The sequence below is a fragment of the Labrus bergylta genome, chromosome 2 (assembly GCF_963930695.1).
Source record: "Labrus bergylta chromosome 2, fLabBer1.1, whole genome shotgun sequence".
Lineage (NCBI taxonomy): Eukaryota > Metazoa > Chordata > Actinopteri > Labriformes > Labridae > Labrus > Labrus bergylta.
The window spans coordinates 29,867,905-29,887,424 of NC_089196.1; the positions used below are offsets into that span (position 1 = coordinate 29,867,905).

At 41.4% G+C, this 19,520-nt stretch overlaps 1 protein-coding gene across 2 annotated transcripts in view; it reads right to left on the reverse strand.

Moving 5' to 3' along the window:
* Positions 1-19,520, reverse strand: part of LOC109989159 (netrin receptor UNC5C-like) — a 230,594-nt gene that overhangs the window by 82,307 nt on the left and 128,767 nt on the right. For both annotated transcript variants that reach the window (XM_065951374.1, XM_029278676.2), the window contains exon 4: positions 6,858-6,961. In XM_065951374.1, the coding sequence (XP_065807446.1) occupies positions 6,858-6,961 (104 nt within the window). The remainder of the gene's footprint in view (positions 1-6,857; positions 6,962-19,520) is intronic.

A 19,520-nucleotide genomic window follows, 5' to 3' on the forward strand; every position in this document is an offset into this window, starting at 1 on the left:
CTCTCTTCAGGTTTATTCAATTCTGTTTATTCAGACATACACGTCCAAAAATTCATATTTGTGACGTCTGCTAGATATTTATATCCTGGAAATAGACCTATTTAAGCTTAAAATCCTTTGACAAAGCTTTAGATGGAAGGATGGAAGGCTGAATACGCATTTTGGGTGTATTCAGAACATGTAAGTGGTTTATTTTGTGGTGTTCAAAAAATCCAGAAGAAAAATTTAACTCATGAGATCTTGCGGCGGTTTAAAACCGAAAGGATTTCCACATATCTGCTTCTGTCTCTGGCCACAGAAAGAGGGTAAGTCTTATTATTCAGACAGTTTAATTCGCTCTGTCACCTTCGCTGTCCACTCAGAACACTCCACCAGCGCTGACGTTATAACCTCCAGGAAGATTCTGCTAGTAAACGTCATCACATGACACATTCACAATGGTGACTTCAGGGACTGAAATCTACTGCGTAACTGTGTACAGTAGAACTCCACGAGTGTGAGAGTGAGGTAGCCGTTGGGGGTTTGGCCACACCAAACCGCTGATGCCTTCTGACAGAAAAGTCTGCTGTGATTTACATCACGACGAGTCATTCATGCACACAGAGACACACCCATACAAACACAAGAACACCCAAACACATTGGGTAATTACACGAATACATGTGTCCAGACTTATCCCAAACTGGTACAGACAGCAATTCACAAAGCAGAACGCACAGACCCAACGCGAGGGTGGTCAGAGGCTTAGTGTGTTTTTAGAGGTTTGAAGACTTTGTATTGTACGATGTGACCAACTACATACAGCTAAGAACAGGCAGCCATAGGTCCAACAATGAATTATTATTTTAATATATGTAATATGTATGCCAAATGTTGAGATTTCTTGTTGAACATATATCAAGTCTACACACCGACTAGTTATGCTGAGGTTTAGAAACACAAATGCTTATCATGATACTGTTGTCTTTCAGGGGTATTTCAGGGTATTCTTGCCCTAGCTTAAGTTTAAAATAGGCTACACTTTTGTAATACTAAAGCAAAACAACAGTTAACATTAGCGTCCAGCCAGAAACATGGCAACACTTAGCCATTGTCTTATGGTAAGCTCGTGATTATCAGACTTACTTTGTTAATGTATCAAGATATAAAAGGAAGGGTGTAAATGAAAGCTGAAGCTGTTAGCTTAGTGAGGGCTGTATGCTAGCATTTGCTGCTGTCTTACAGGAGCTAAAGGGTTATCTTGTTTTAGTTTTCTGATGTTACGAGATACAAAAGGAGACGTGTTAAGTCTCATTTCAAGTAGCCTTCTTGAAAGCTTCCATTTGCTGTTGTCAAGTTAAAGTTTATGGGTTATCAAACACGTTTGAATTTTGAACGTTGCTCAAAAAAGTTGAGAAAAAGTTCAGCTCAGAAGTACGATGCTAACATTCGCTGTTGTCTAAATGTAGCCAAAATGGTTATCAAACATAATGTAATGTTACAAGAAACAAAAAAAACATGAATTAAAAGAAAGTTATAATGATTTTTTCTGTTGGATATCAGAACAGGTTTTATTTTCCTTAAATTACAAGATACAAAAGAAGTGTAAACGCCTCATGGTCGGTAGAAATTAGCTGAATAGCCTACTTACACTTGCTTTTGTCTGCACGTAGCTGATGGGTAAAACACTATTTATTATGTTGCAAGATACAGAAGGGAAAGTTATCTTAGCTAGGAACAAGATGCATGCTAACATTAGCTGTTGTCTTTGAAGCTAAGGGGCTAATTTAACATGTTTTTTCTCATGCTGATCAACTGAGAAGTGGTAAAATGTCATACTCTACCTTTAATCAGATAATTCATGAGTACACCATGTAGCAGCACTTCAGCCTGCACCCTAAAGATGGTGTCAGAGCCAAATAGGAGGCTTAAGGTGAATACAAATGATGTTTTTGTCTCAGCTTATGGCTGTATCCACATGTAAAACTACACTCAGACAAAGAATGGATATATTTATTAAAAGACATTATCCAGAAAATAACTCGCCCCTTATTTGGGGCTGTGGATGGAGAGGTTAAGAATGTGACAGGAACTTGACCCGGCTCCAGACACATATCCAGTTACTGTCTAAAGCTGTGTGTGTTTGAGTGTGTGCCTGAGTGTTTGTGTGTGTTAGGGCTAGACACGTGGAGGGCCTGTCACCACACACTGATGTGTTTATTTCACTGCAGCTGGGCTAATCACTCACACTCAAGAGACAGACGCAGACAGGCACATAGACAAATATTCACATAGACACTCACATACACAACGCACACACACAAATCCATAACCCCACCTGCTCTGCGCTGTCTGCTGGTTTCGCCTGGCCTGCGGGGTCACTCCTACTCTTTGGGTTTCAAGGTAAAATGTGTTCTTGCTGTCAGACTTTGCTGACCTCCATGTCCTAATGAAGCCTTGCAACATTTCCAGAGAAAAACATACTGCAGCCCAGTTGAAAATTTCAGTACGTTGCTTGTTTTCAGAGACATTTTGATGCGCAACAACCTCAGGCGATAAAATAATTTTCAGAAATATAAGAAGTTTTACAAAAACACAAACCAAACTCGGAAGAAATCAAATCAGATGGGAGAGATTTTTCATAGAAAGTGAACATTGTTCTGTACTTGTTGCACGTTCTCTCAATTCACCATCTGTGTCCATAAAGCCTCTGTGTGTTGAACTGCTGAACCCTCCCCGCTGAATCCAATAGCTTTCCGTTAGCTTTTAAAAGGCTTTCTATCACAGTCTAAAGAGATTTAGATGTTTCTCAAGGATTTCACAATGCTTCAAATTGTGTCTCTCAGGAGCTTTTGGACTGAAAGAGAGAGAGAAAAAAATAAAAACAAGAAGACTAGACTGACTGATGACACGAGCTGTCCTGTCAGAGCAAAGTGAAGAGGAAATAATGGTGCATTGGCTTGGCGTGTGGACGCTTTCTTTGAGATCTTGAATTGGTTTGACCCTGACCTCACAAGGCTAACAGTTGTGCAGCAGTTGAAATGTTCCCAGGCTAATCTTTCCTTAAGTGCAACTCCTGTCATGCTTTCGGTATATGTGCGTCTGTGAGTGTGGATGCTGTCGCGAATACGAATGTGAACTGTGTCTGTGTTGTGTTTGCATGTGTGTTTATGGAGTCAAGGATTTTTTCGGTTTCGGCATGTTGACAGCCACGTGATGCCAGCTGGGCATTACGATATGCGTGTCACATAACAGGGCAACAACCCTATCACTTTGACAACTTTACAACAGTCGTCAACCGCTCAACTCGGCAACCGCAACGACTAATATTAGAACATTTCAAGAGAGGTCACAGGACACCAACAACTGTCAATCAAAAAAACAACAACAACAAAACGATTGTTGTGTATGTGGAGGACTTATGGAGACAGGAAATAAAGAATGTGAATGTCAAAGAGAACAAGTGTGATAAGAACTGAGAGAAATAGAAAGTCAGAGGAGGTTAAAAAAAAAAAAAAAAACGAAAGGCAGGGCTACAACCTGAGGTCATCAGCAGGTTTTAAACCTAAATCCCTCTAATCAGCTTCAGCAGACAGGGGAAACGGACCAATCCATTTGCCCTGAGATCCCATTATGACGGGAGAAAGGAATGGAAAAAAGTAGCAAATTGAACACTGTGGGGAAAATAGCTTTCAGTGTAAGTGTGTCTGATTGTGTGTGTGTGTCTGTAAACATGTCTTTGTGTTTAAAGGTGATGTGTTGAATCTGCCTGTCTAAGCAGACAGGCAGCAGTCGTAATGACTCATTAGTGTGGAGATTTGTCCTGAAGATGGAGGAACACAGGTTGGAAGTGTGAAAACAATTAAAATAAGCCGCCATGTTTTTTGTGTCAAAATCAGTTAAATTTAAAGCTTCTGTATGAGACTTTCAGTCTGTGTTGATTTTGGCGCCCCCTGTGGACAAAGTGGAACCTAAATTATTTGCTGATTTTGCCCTGCTCATGTAAAAGTAGTGATTTTTGCACAAACTCCATAACGTTATTTTACAGATAAATGAAGTTATTTGAATTGAATTCTGATAGATTATTTGCTTGATCTCTCTCTCAAAGCTCCTGTGAGAAGTTTTTACCTGATGGTGAAGCAGAACAAGATAAATACTGATGCATTTTCATGATCTACAAAAGCAAACGAGATCATCATTTATGAGACGGTTTCCAGTTATTTCTAATGCCTGAAATCGCTGCAGCAGGGTGTCAGGTGTCAAAACAGGCGTTAAAAAGCACACTGCCAAAAACAGCAATAGTTTACCATGACAAAAAGTAACGACCGTCAAACTTAAAGTGTGACTGTCCGAAGAAAGGAGGATGACATTTTTTGATAAAAAAAAGAATAGGCTACTTCTGGGGGTGCCGTTAGCATGGAGGTTAGTGCTCAGGCCCCATGTACCCATGTGGCTCCTTTTTCTGCATGTCGTTCCCCGTTTCTGACTCTATCCACTGTCCTGTCTTTAGAATAAAGGCGTAACAAGCCCACAAATAAACCCTTATAAAAAGAATACTACTTACATGCACAAAACAATATCAGCAATGTATTAAGTGGTGTGTCCACAGGGGGCGCCAAAATCCACACAAACACAAAGTTCCTCACAGGAGCTTTAAGAAAGACATATTTCTACAAGTGAAAGGGCAGGAAAAGATCCCTTTTCAATCACAACCACTTCTCCTTCTCTCCCATTCTTCTTTCTTCTTTGTATGCCGGGTCCATCTAAGCGCCTCCCTCACCCCTCTTTTTCTCAGTATCCCCCCCTCCCTCCCTCCCTCTCCCTTTCACCCCCTCAGGGGAGCTGTGTACTTAGGTGCAATTCAAAACGACTATCAAAACCTGAGGAGTGAAACCTGATTCAGAGGCTCCTTATCCGGTAGCGCAGCCTCTCTCTCTCTCCAAGTGCTGTGTGCTGATCTTCCCCGGTGACTGACTAAATGAAATTATGTCTTTTTATCCATTCAGGTGGGAGCGCAGCCAGATTAAATGGGGAACGTATAAAGAACAATCTGGATTGTGAATGACGTGCTCCTCTGTAGTTAAGGGCCCTGGGGGAGACGAGGTGACGCGTGTGGCTCTCCCCGAGTGGCTGTTTACTCTGCGACACGTTTGATGAGTGGATAAAAATGAGGATGTGCTGACAATATACTGCATGCATACAATATTATCTTACAATGAGAGGGGAAGTGTTGAGTGTGCATGTGTTTACCGCGCCTGTATTTACTAGTGTATTTAAAATCCTCAGCTGTTCAGACGACGGCATGGCTGTGAACCTTCGACCGCACAAAGTCGACGCCACTTATCAAAGGCAGTAAGTGACTGACTTAAAACAGCCTAAAGAATAATGTGATTTTACCAGATTGCTCATAATAAAGCCTTCACCTTCCTTTAATGCAATTATATTCACCTCAGCTCAGTTTTCAGCACCCCCATGCTAATGAGTAGGAACATGCACTCTTTTTTTTTTAGTCCTTTTGAAGGAAAGCAGACAATCCGCTTTAATTAATTACCCTCATTATTTCCCTCAGAGCTCAGGTACAGTAAGCAATCAACCTTTAAAAATGTACACAGCGATATATAGGCTAAGCTTCTGCACTGGCTGAGATTTCCTCATGTAACTTGTGCATGCAGCTCAAATTGGCTCTCTGGGGACGTTTAAGTCTAAGTTTAAACTTTGGAATCTTTGCAACTATGAGTTACCTAGTTGAAGAGTTTTCAAGCAACTGTCGCTCAAAACAGGTTTTCAGGCTGTTTTCCTGATTTCCCCCTGTGACAGTTCAGGAAGCTTGATGGTGTGCAATGTGGGGGGGAGGAAAAGTTTTCTAGTTCTGAGAACACTTTGGAGACATGTTTCAAAATCCTCGAAAGGTGAATACATTGAATGCCAACCTCTGATTTAGTTTTTCTTCAAAACATTGACTTTGTCCAATTTATTATTTTTTCTCAGTTTTGCAGTTTCTTAATGGAAACTTAGGCCGACCTTTAAAGGCTTTATATGCGATGTTTTGATCCAGCAGATGTCGCCCTTGAGCGCCAGCATGCAACCAAAACAACTCGCTGCATTGTTGTGTTAGCATGCTAATGCTAGCGATCTTTATTATGCTGGTATCTTCACACTGCATGTAAATTTACCTGAAATGAGCGTGATCTAGAAACACAGTTAAGCAGTGAGTACAGTATGTTATTCTTCTTTTCTCTAGTCCCTCAATTAAACAACTTTTATACACGAGGGGAGGAGTTAGCCGGCTGTCCGGGCGATGTAAACAAACTGAAGATAGGACTCTAAAAACTCTGAAAACATCACAGACAGTGGGACTCGGTATTACACCCATTGTAGACAGTCATGACTCACAGAGTTATTTTCAGAGGATATACTTGATTTCTACATTTAAGTGTGACAAATTGCATATAAAGACTTTAATACGAGACACACAGTCCATTCAGTCTTGGCTTTAGACCTAACACTTGTAAAGATATCCAGCCAAAGAGGCTATTTAACAATATATTCAAGAATGGTCAGGATGCATTTTCATTCAGCACACCCTTCAACCGCTGACTGCAGAGAGTGAAAGAGCAGAGCACCCATCAAAACACTCTGTTCTGCTGTCCGTCATTCACAGCTCTAGGCATTGGCAATATCAAAGTGTCACATCATGTTTCTTTGACAATTTCAACTTAATTCCATTGGATGACGAGTAATTTTTCCCTTTTTTTAAATTCTCTCTCGTCTTCATTATGGTGTCATATAATCTTAGGTCACTCTCTCGACCGTTATTCTTAAATCACACCCTCCATGTTCTTCTCTTTTTTTGTCGTTAACAATGAAACTGTGCCTACCTCAGCAGCTGGTATGCCCTCCGGAGGGCGACACTGCAGCAGCACCTCCTGCTCCAGGGACACTTCCTTTCCCAGAGGTTCCTGTTCGAAGGACTTCTTCAGGTCTGAGGAGAGAGACAAAGTGGGGTCTTATTATCATCCTGACTCAACAGCCCAAAACCATCTTTATTGTCATATCAACCAGGTCTCCATACATCAGTTATTTCTCTTTCAGAATGCTGACAACAGTCTGATTTGTACACACAAAAAAGGAAAAACATCACAAACATACTTGCATCCCTGTGCTGGCTCCCCATTCATTACCAAATCACATGCAAAATGATTCTGTTTGTCCTCCATGACTTTGCCCCTGTTGCTATATTATAGAACTCTCATCCCCGTCTGGCAGAGGCAGGTCCGTCAGTTCGCCTGATAAACGGCTTTTAACCATCCCACAATCACTGTGGGCCTCACAGAGATTGAGAAAAAGCCTCCACTCACATTTTAGAACAGCAGAATCTCTTGAATGCTTTAAAAAAATGCATGAATCACTTTTATTCCCTTGATACTTAATTTGTGTGTCTTTGTCTTTGTCTGTCTGTTTCTGCCTCTGTATTTGTGTGCGTTTTTGAGAATGTTTTTTTAGGTCAGCCAAGGGGTTCCCTAACGTTGCCATGCAAAGGACCGCCATATAGCATTAGCTTGGGGCGCCAGTAGCCAAGTGGTTAGCGCGCACTCCCCCTGTACGGAGGCTATAGTGCTCCAAGGTTGGCCCAGATTTGAATCTGACCTGTAGCTCCTTTCCCACATATCATTCCCCACTCTCTCTCTCTCTCTCTCCCTGATTTCTGACTCTACCCACATTCTGTTCTCTAAATAAAGGCATAAAAAGCCCCCAAATCAACCTTTAAAATAAAGCATCAGCTTCTGGCCTTGACCATGAGGACTGCAATAGTGAATAGCAGTAATATACAGAGCATTTTACAATATTTGCAGGATTAAAACCAGAAGTATTCAAGATAAAACATGGATTTTATAATGAATCCTTTCATTGAAAAGGCTTGTTGCAATAACTGGTTTAATTAACCTGTTGTGGGTAACCCTTACATTTAAACCATTTGTACTGATTTTAAGTTATTTATTCTATTAATTGGACGTAACAACACAAGTAATCATATCAGCGGTGTGTGGGAGGCCTTTTGCAAAAGCATCCTGTGAGTCAGCGGTGAGGAAGGCTGTTCAGGAGGAGTCGTTGCCCCGTCCTTGTAAAACGGCCTCGTTTCGCCTCATTTCTACAGCCACATTGACATGGTAATTATGGAGTTTGTGCAAAAAGTCAGCCATGCATATGTTGACTTCTCCCACTCTCTGTCACCTTAGAAATGTAGACAAGGGAAAAAAAAAACACTTAGCCGCAAGGTTAGGAACAGGGCCTGCCGATACGATATGTAGTGACAAGATTTTACACTCACACTAACAATGCTGCTCTTAAGGAGCTCCTTCAGCTGCTTCACAAACCAAACACAGGCTGCTTTGTTGAACACTTGGCCCCTCAATCAATATGCACAATATTTAAACCTTCCTCTCATTCCATATAGACCTGCCAGAGTTGGGTTGGTGGGGATTTTTCTTTGAGTACGCCAAAGACAATAAATGATTCACACTAATGGTCCACATGCTGTGATAAATGACAGCATTACAAAGCAGCATGGAATGCACTGCCATGTCTTTCACAGAGCGTCTGGGAGAGGGCTCAGCTGTTTTCATTGCAAAAGAGGAGCAAAAAAAAAAATGCTCACAGTAGCAGACAATTAGCCTGACATTTAAATAAGAACAACACAGGACGGATAGACAAAGAGATAGAGATAGAGAGAAGGCGTTAAAAAAATACAAAACCTCTTGTGGGTGGACGGATGAATGGATGGAAAGAGTGACGATGATTTTGGACAGCTGATCTTTATGCTCATTGTGTTTGTCTCTGAATCCGTGTTTGTCTTGCTGCCATTTGTCTTTACATGTTTGTTCACAATAGAAAGCATTTTATGAATTGGGGGTTCAAAAGGGACGGCCATTCTTGAGATGTTAAACAGACTCTTCTTGACTTTACTAACAGACATCTAAGTGTCTATATTGGCCTATTCATTGCTCTTCACCTCGTTTCTCTGTAGTTTGATTTATTCAACCATTTGGACCGAGTTAAAAAACATAATTCACTGCTTTTCTGCTCCCCTGCCCAGTCTCTCTGCATCTACAGCTGCTATACATGTATCCACATATTGGCAGCTGAGCTGAACACATGTTAAAATAATCAGCCTGCCATAGAAAAAAAAGGCCATAAAACAAACTGTAACCTGAGAGTGGTTGCAGTGTTGCAGGACTTAGCAGGTGACTTTATTTATGGCGCTGATCAGATGGTGTGATGGATTTCTGAATGAGAACATATGGAGGGGATGAAGTGGGGAAATGTGAATTTATTTTTCATCCAATCTTCTGGGTGTTACTCTGAGGTTTATTATGATCAGATTTTTCCAACAACCACGACTTTACAGATGCAATATGATCTCGATAACAAGTTCTGAAAAACTGCCATTTCCACCCGTTCAAGTCGTGTATAAACATTTGAGTACACAAACACCAACAGCATTAAAAGTTTGCTGTAGTGATAAAACAAATGTAAAAAATACTAAATATGGGGTATTCATTTCTGTGCTCAAATCATAGACTGTATAAAACATGGATGTAGTCTAAGATGGCGTTATGAAGCCCAAAGATGGTGGTCGCCATATTAGAAGTGCTCTCCACACCTAACTGTTGTCCAGTCCAGAAACAAAGTCAGACCATTAACGCCCCAAATTATGCAAATTTCTGAATAACTCTTAGACTTCATTAAATGAAAACGGATGAGTTATTGAAAACACACACCAATCAACCAATAAAGAAATGAGCTATTGATAACAAATTCATCTTTTAAACCAAGTTTTAAGCACATTAAATTCTTGTGTAAAAATCATTATTTTCATAAGGGCTCTAATTTCTTGGCTTTTGCAGCCAGCCTCAGGTGGACACTGGAGGAACTGCAGTTTTTTAGCCCTCTCTCCTTGACATCATTCTTCAACTCCAGAGGTTGCCACTTGGTCAAAACGTATATATCTGCATTCGTGTACATTACTGCAGATATTACTTTGTGTACACATGTTCATGGATAAGTGCACTGGGCATGCATGTGGGTGTTCGTGTCACTGCGTGGGTGTGCAAGCCAGATTTCCATCTGGATGATTATGTGTCATGTATCATATTTATGACAAATGTCGGCAAGTGAAGATGATGAATTACTTTGGCATCCTACATGTAGCTCAAGATATATGATCTGTGTACTTCAGAGTGATATCCAGAGGTTTGTTGATCTGGCAGCAGTAACTGACACCATCTTTGAGATTTTATATAAACTACGACAAACTTTTTCACTTTGAAGAGTATGAGTCACTTTGTAAGTTTGTAAAGGATACCTGCATCGATGGAAGACAAATCCCTGTCCTTAAATTTCTATAACCATACAGAAAACGTTCGTAGAGAGACACAGTGTGTGCGTCTGTGTGTGCGTCTGTGTGTGTGTGTGTGTGTGTGTGTGTGTGTGTGTGTGATATCCTTGTGTCCTTATACTCCCCTAGTTCCCAGGTGTACTCTTAATCACCTTCTCAGTCAGCCGTTGTGCACTATTTGTGGACACACACAGACACACACACACTTGATAGAACATTTTTTAATGCTGAACCAGCCGACTCGGAGTCTCTCTCCGGGTATTTCATCAGGACAGTCACCTCACAGCGGCTAACGGACATACAGGGAGGCAGAGTGAAAGGAGAGGAGAGGTGAAATGGGAGTGTAGGCTGTGTAGGGAAGGTGGGGGCGGCAGGTGGATGGTTGAAAGATGAGAGGCAGGGAGAAAGAGGAGGATGGAGGGAGATGTTGGCAGCACACAGCAGGAGCACCTCTCTCTTTCTTAATCCCAAAACCACCTGCTTGGTTTTTTACTCATCAAAGACTTTCTCATGTCCAGCCCACTCTTGAAAACAAACCATCCAACAGAAGCCTGTGCCAGTGAGTCCACCCTGTATCATCTCTATTTATCTGCCTTATCTCTCCTTAAACCATGCAGCAATCCATCACACTGCCTGGCCATCAATCTGACTTTGATTACATCTCTTTCATCAGGATACTAGCTTTACTCTTAATACAAGGAGAGGGATATGTGGTAAGCTAAAAAGTACATGGGGTTTAAAGTCAGCGCTTTTCAAAGTAATGCACACATGCTGAACTGAACAAATCATGCATTGTATTGTATTGTTAAGGAAATGTTAATTACTTAATAGTTTAATAAAATATTAGGTGGCTGAAGCCCAAAATTGTGGATAGGGATTGATCTCAAAACTTAACTGTCCCAATTTGCAAGTTCCACATATTACCTAAATTCAGCCTATAATTACTGCAAAATGTTTTGCAAAAGCATAAATCGATCCAAAAATGCAAAAATAAATGAATAAATGTGTAGACTGATCCATAATTAGTCATTATTAGTGGATGAAAAGTCATTGTATAGACGTTTGAGAGCTAAAACTATACACATCACAGTTACGACTGAAGCAAGCCTCTAAATTAGTCGTCTGTTCTACTCGTAATTTTGAAACTCTTCTGCCATGCAAGAAATGAAAATGTGTAAAGCGATCCACAAATGATCATGGCGAGGGTTTGTTGGGAGTTGAACAAGCAGTCTGCTTTCTATAGGTACATCAATAGACCACGTTTTGAAATCTGTAAATTCTCCACAACCTCCTCCCACCTGAATGATGATGTTTAATTTCATGCAGCATAAATCTAATCATTACCACATTCTGTGTGTACAGCTATATTGGTTTAGAGAGTTATGCGAGGACAGAGAGTTTTTGCTGAGGCTGAACGATAACTTCATAATACAGTCAATCCCTGTGGGGGATGACAGCCTGAACAGAGCATGATGGTTCATTATGGGAGTAATCACCCAAAGCTTTAGCCCTAAATCCACCACATGGCTACCCACACAACACACAGCGGCACACGTACAGACAGGAAAAAAGACAAAGAGAGAACGATGTGGAAGAAAGATACTGTCACAGTGAGGGAGATGCACACAGGAGACGGAGACAAAACAAGCAGGAACGACACATAACGTGGAGGCACAACAACCATGAACACATATGGTAAGATACTCACAGCGGGGCAGGAAAAACAGACTCGCACGGGGCACCACAAATGTACAAAAAAACAAACTGCCGACAGGAGGAGAAACGAGGAGGTGATTGAAGGATGAGACGCACTCCTCTCATGCCTGCCAATTCCAGGAACAATTTCCTGCTCTTAATTAGTAAGGGAGATTGCGAAATGAGGAGTTGGTTTGGAGAGTTGATTTCCATAAAGATTGAGAATGAAATTAAAGCAGATTAAAGCACTCTGCTCAGGGGATGAACAGAAAACACACACACCAATGCACATACTTTCACACACAGTGCAAACCTTGTGGGCTCTGACACACTGAAATTCAGCAGTTTGGTAGCAAAAGCGCATGTGAGTTTGGGAGAACGTGTTTTGAGAGAAGAGGGAATGTGACATTGTGTTCATGACACCAGGGGACTGTGAATTTCAACGGAAGGTGTTTGTGTGTTTTCTGTGCATGCGTGCAAATACATCCCCTGGGAGATATATGCACAGGAGAAGGGGGACAGCTGTGTCCTATCAATTCACTGACCCCCACTTCACTTCCAAACTGCAGATAACACCATGCACCTTCATAAATATAACAAAAGCAAAGATAAATTCACTGAACAAGCTAGAAAGAAAGTTGGGTGAAAAAAAGAACAGAGGGCAACCTTGTAAAGTATGAAAGGAGAAAATAAACCAATGTCATAAGACCTTTCCCTCCCTGTGTGTCTCACTCCTCCCCCTCCCTCTCTGTCTAAAACGTCTTCATCCACATGCTAAACTGAAACTATTATTATGTTTGCGGTTAGTTTGTTGCCTCAGGCACCTCCACATAAGCAAATTTCAGAGCAATTATCCAAAATGGGTGCCTGCGCCTGAATGCTAACCGTGCCAAATCATAACGCTTTCCCCCTTGGTGGAGCCGCTCAAGTAATAAAGAGCAATGTGAGATGCTTGGGAAGAAAACAGCACAAGCACAGCGCTCTCTCAAAGGTCTCACAGAGGATCATTCTGACGTCTAATTTGTTACATGATGACATGCAATAGAAACAATCAGACCTCTGAATGAGAATATAATGCAATGTTAGTCAAAAAAAAGTACACGAGGGAAAGATGATATTGAATAAAATGGAAGAACTGGGACATGTCAAGTGATTTGTAATTAAAACACATTTATTTAAAATGATAAAATCACAGTTGTAACAATGAAACGCTCCATCGGTGGCAGCCAAGTCGGTTACGATAATCAGGTGCATTATTGTGCCTTCAGGATGTCTTACCAGGAGAGCTTGAAATACTGAAGAGTCTGTCAGAAAGTGTTCTTGTATAATAGCTTGATGGACGAACTAATTTGAAAAAATCTAGGCCACAAGATGTGACGGTTTTAGTTTTGCAGCAGTTTACTTTCCCTTTCAGTGGGTATGGTGTTTCAATCTTTGGCCACTCATGTACGTCCTCAAATGGCAATAAGGCTTCAAAACAGGAAGAGCAAAAAAGAAAGGAAGACGAGAACGTAAACTGTGATTTTGGGCGTCACAGCCAGTTTTCGGTGCGGTTACATAGGGCGTCATTTTCACTGAGTGACTTCAGAGAGTCTCTTTCCACTCAGACCAGTTCTTTTCTTGAACTTCCCACCCTGTCATTTCAACACTCCACAGCCTGAGATCAGCCCAACACATCAGTCAAGGGTTTTCCTTCAACAGTCCAAACTCTAATCTGCCAAACATATATGTAGCACGATGCTTCCTCTGGATTCTGCCTTTATAAATCAAATATGTTAAATGAATAAATTAGTATGCAATTTAAAAGAGTATCATGGTCAGTTACAGACATACAACACATAACAATTACAGCAGGAGTCCGTTCTTCCTCGCCAACCAATCAGCATCAAGAAGGGGCGAGACATCTGTTGTCAGCTTTTTCAACGACAATGGTGGAGGACAAACTAATCAGATTAGTCGTTTCGAGGGAACAATTTTCAGGTCTAGAGCCTCTGCCTCTGCCAGGACATGATTAATTTACATAGTTTTTATGTTGTTTTGGTGATATTTCCTTGAATAAAGGAAAATATGAAGAATATGGAGCTATTAAAATGGACCAAACAATCACTACAAAGGGACAGCAGACTTAACTTTCGTAACCTAGCAACAATAAGTGCCGGTGAGAAGCGTTCTGAAACTGAGGTCATGGATGCTGCCAGCACAAAAAAAAAAAAGAAAACCTTTTACTGGACACAGGCCCTAAGTTTTTATCAAGTTCTTTTTGAAACACTCCTTTATAAAAAACTTTTTGAATGTACAGATTTTTTAAAAACTCCTGAAGAGTAGTCCTTTCCGTCTCCTTAAAAACAAACATACAGTATAGACTTTGTGTGTACAATGTACATATGTGTGGGTTATTTTTTGACTTTAGAAAGTGACTTTCCTATAGGTGACTAAATCAACACTGTGGCTTTCCACTCTAACACTTAAGCGTACACTGAAGCAGTGCTTGACATCTGGGAGAAAGCTCAGAGGCTTACAGCAATGGTGAGACATCATAACCACCACTTACACAAATAGACACTACGCGTTCTCTCTACAAAATGTTTATTTAGTGTTTGTGACAGCCGTGAAGTCGCTCTCAAAACCTGAAACCAAGTCTATCTTGATGATGTCATTCAGAGAAAAGAAAACCTGCAGGTTTTTCACTATTCAATTTTCAATTTATTTGTATAGCGTCAACTCAGACACTTAACAAAAAGCAGGTAAAATACCTTACTCTTTGTTAACATTACAAAAGAGCAGGTAAAAAGACCTTACTCATTGTTATGTTACAAAAAGCAGGTAAAAGACCTTACTTATTGCTATATTACAAAGACCCGGCTTATCCATCATGAGCACTTTAGAAAAGCAGCAAAAGTTACAGTGGTAAGAAAAAACTGTCTTATTAAAAGACAGAAATCTTTGGCCGGATCCCCGGCTCATGATGAAACAGCCTTCACAGGCCTAGACTGCGCCGGGGTTGGAAAGGGATAGGGGGAGAGATGGGATAAGATGCAGGAAGAGGGATAGGGAGCAAGGGGGTGGGGGGAGGCAGACCGTCCATCAACAATCCGGTGGGGAGGAGGGGGACAATACATTATTCCTTCCTCACACATGATAACTAGAACATGGTTACGGGCCTGCCGATGAAACAGATGCCTTTATTATCTACTTTCCTGCAAACTTTCTTTAGTGACACGGTCGTCCAAACTGTCACTGCCACAACACCAATTGCCACTAGGCCTGCATGGTGGTGCAGTGGTTAGCACTGTTACCTCACAGCAAGGAGGTTCCTGGTTTGAATCCCCGTCAGACAGGTGCTTCTCTGTGTGGAGTTTGCATGTTCTCCCCAAGCATGCATGGGTTCTCTCCAGGTACTCCAGCTTGCTCCCACAGTCCAAAGACATGCTCGTTAGGTCAATAGGTGACTCTTAATTGCCTGTAGGTTTGAATGTGTGTGGCTGGTTGTCTGTCTCTACATGTCAGCCCTGTGATTGACTAGCAGATGTACCCCACCTCTCACCCAATGACAACTGGGATCGGCTCAAGCTCCCCACAACCCCAAACGATAAAGGCAGTATTGATGCATGGATGGAGGTTTTTGCTGACTGTGTTTGCAAAAGAGAAAAGTGAATTAAAGGAGTTAACAACTAGTCTGGTTTGTTTCAGTTTTGCAATACTTCAATTCAGCGGTTAGAAAAAATAACAAAAAAGTGCAACCAAAAAGGGTAAAATATCAGTAAAAGTGGTGAGCTTTGAGCAGTTTGTGCTGAGAAATGTTGGTTTCCTTATGATTTGACTAAATTTTAGCAAAACTACGTGCATGCTTCAGACTTCATGAGCGGAAATAAGTTTGGGTGTAATCAGTGCTTAGAAATTAACAGAAGACGCCGCTGTGAAGACTTGTTTTGCTCGGTGTAATTCCTCCATGATTAAAGGAAAAGCAGAATACACACGGCCGAGACATTTGCATCGTAAACAAAACAGGAGAAAATTCACTAACAGACATTTTCCAGTTGACACAAGGAGCCGCCTGTGTCTCTGGGTCCCCGAGTGTCTGCACTCCTGATTGCTATGCACACACATGTCTCGGTGGAAGGTGGCAGAACAAATTGCCATCATCTGAAATTCATGTGTGTCTGAGTGTAAGTGCATATTCTTGTGAGTGTGTGTGTGTGTTTGTGTGTGTATGTGCATGTTGGTGTGTGACCTTGACATATCGCTAATCCCTTGAAGGAGAGAGACTTGACCCGATCGCTGCAGGGCCAAAGATCAGGACTGACTCTGCATGCACATTTGTGTGTTTGTCTCACTCACCCTTGACTACAAGCCTGCATTTGTGTGTGTGTCATTATTAAGGGAGTGTGTGAACTTGTCTTTTGCTTGGGTGTCACCTGCTTAATAAACTTGAATTAAGCTGCCTGCACTGCCTATAACTCAGCTTAAGTGCTCTGCTCCAAATACGTATACTAGCAAATCACTCAGAGATTTAATATATCTGATTGTGTGTCTGACACTTTTACTGCCACAACACTGATTGCCATTATCCAGCTACAAACTGAGTATTTAGTAAATGCCTTGATGTGTTAAATCTACAGTTAATAACGCAGCCAAAGATGGCGGAGAATGAGAAAAAAGGGAGTACAAGAGGGAGCACGGGAACAAAAAAGCAAGACGAAAACCCTTAAAAAGAAGGAGACAATGGGAAAGGGAATAACAGGAAAATGAGTGGGAAGCGGAGAGATGGGAATGCGGTAGAGAAATGCTGAATTTGCTGTTGCATGGTGCGGTTGAAAAGACACTTTGCTCAGCAAGCTCGAGCTGCCAGGAAGCATTTTAATCACAACCGTAGATCCAAATAGGAGTGGAAAGCGGGGTAGGTCAGGGGGTTGGGTCGATTTGAAGTAAAAGGTTATCGCAAGAGGGGGCTGAGTGTAATCAGATCTGGTTAAGGGAAAAATAACTGTTTGAACAGAAAGAGGGGAAGTAAAGGACGCAGGGAAGGCAAAGTCAAAGGGGGGAAAAAATGTACGTTGCAAAAAAAGAAAAGAAGGCGAGAGATCTTAAGAGAAGGAAAAAGAGCCATGAAAGCGACTCCATCATTATTCCTCTTCAGAAACTCCAGCATAGGTCTGCTGTGCTTGAAATTATATAAAAGGCTGTGTGATTTTTTTTTAGGTTATGGATATCAGGCTATTTTTTTGTATTTGACACAAATGTTAAAATGTCCATTTTGACGTCCCAAATAAAAATGTTTACAGCCTGGACTAAGGAGCCGTTGTCTAAATAGCTAAGGTCTTTATTGGTGCATACTGTGGTTTTTTTTAATAACTCATCTGTTTTGATTACACTAAGACTTAAGAGGAAGCATAATTAAGGGGCGTAGCTGGTTGTAGCCCTTTGCTAGGAGGATAATCGCCCACCTCAGCTCCACCTCTTTGCCTGTTATTTTAGACTGATTGAAATTTAAATTGAGATTTTTTGGCGTCCATCCCCGTTGGGCTTCAAAACTCCGCTTCAGAAACCAACGAGTGATGTCACTGAGACTATGTCCATGTTTTATGCAGCCTAGTTTCAACATGCTGGGAGTAGCTTTCGTCGGTATATCAATCAGTGACTTAATTTTTTAAGGTTGCCACTTGCTTGCCTCTTTCAGTAAATAAAGTGGAGACAGAAGTTGTAAATGGATGCCATTCAGAAGTATGTGTGCCCACATTTATTTCATGCCTCACAGGATAATTCAGAGTTCCAGTTGGGCCATCCCAGCCTCGGCCCTAAAGGGAGCATGTACGCCGTGCTGTTATTGAGATAATGTCGGACGAAAAGTGACGCCAACACTTACATCTTCCCTCTCTTTCACACCCACAAATGTTATGTTTGTATTCATTAATCATTGTTAAAAGGGCAACGGTACAATGTAGCCTTCAGTGTTATGAGTTCATGTCTGTGTTAACGTACGTTTACTCGGAGAATCTCAGACGCCTGTTTGCATACTCCAGCCTGCATCTTTCTCTCAGTGTGTGTCAGCCAGACCGAAAGCCAAAAACAGCACATTACCCAGCTTGCATTGCACCCCTAGGAGGCCCATTCCATTCGAAAAAGGTTATTAGAGGAGCTTAAAGGATATTTTCTGTCTGTGTCGCTAACTCTGCTAACAGTGAAGCGTCCTCACAGACGGGAGCGATGCAGATAGTGATGATGTTATTCTCTAAATTCAAACAGACTTTAAAGCTAAAGAGAGCTTTGAATTGACAAATATGATATTGTCGTACAGCGACACAACTGTCCGACCTCTAAACTGTGGACTAACACAGTATGTAAACGTATTCACTATGCCTGTTTCCTACATCCAGACTGTGATGTATAAACATTATTTTGATAGCTTTTTTTTCTAATGACTGAACGACCAAAAGCGCATTTTTTTCAAGCTTTTCTCCAAATGTGTGAAAGTGAGCATGCACATAAATGTAGCAACCAGACTCTGCAAAAGTAAAACTGTTCAAGACCTATTTATGGCCAAATAAAATAGCCAGAGTGAAAAAAAACAAGAGTCAACATGATGGATTTTCTTCCTGCAGCAATGGATAAGACCAACCTGGGAAAAGAGGATTTCCAGCGAGCGTGTCTGCTAGAGTGATACTGTCTGTTAAAGTACTACGCATGGGCATGTGTGCAGCTTGTCCTGAGAGTCTGCTGAATGGACTCTGTCAAAAGCCCCCAGTTGTCCTTTTGAGAGTTCACTCAAGCAGAGCCACCCTGTCAGTGTAAGCCAGGTACACCGAGGAGGAGGAGGAGGAGGAGGGGTCGATTTTGTTATTGGTATTTCTTCTCTGCTTGACCTTTCCATAACCGGAGCACTCAGACAAGTCCCTGTTGTCTTAAATGGCTGAATTGACCAGAGCAATGACGCTCGGAAAAACTACTGCAGTGGGCTCAATTCTCAGGCCGGTGAAAGCAGCTTTGAAGGAACAATCCATCCTGGTGTACGAGGCCTAACTTGTAAGAACAAACCGGGCTTTTTGAGTGAATATCTCAACTCCTGTGTGACACAGTTGCTGCAGAAACATCCTTTGGCCATCACTCAGAACTAGTATCTAACCCTTTCTTAACCCTGGACTCTTGATGGAATGTAAAAGGATTTCTAAATGTGATCATGTGTGTGTATGCGGTGTTACTTTGTAACGCTGTCTGCTACAATGATATTCAGCCTGGACGGGTCTTGTTCTTCTCGGTGACCTTATAGTCAGACTCCCAGTCGTCATATTAAATACTTCAGCAGACCATAACAGGAAGCTGCTGATGGTAGACTAAAGTGATAAAGATAAGTCTGGGGCCTTTTTAAACGTTTCCCACCATGAATCACTTGGGGACGATTATACCAAACTACAAGGCTTTTCCAACTAGTTTAAAGTGAATAGCTAAAAATGTA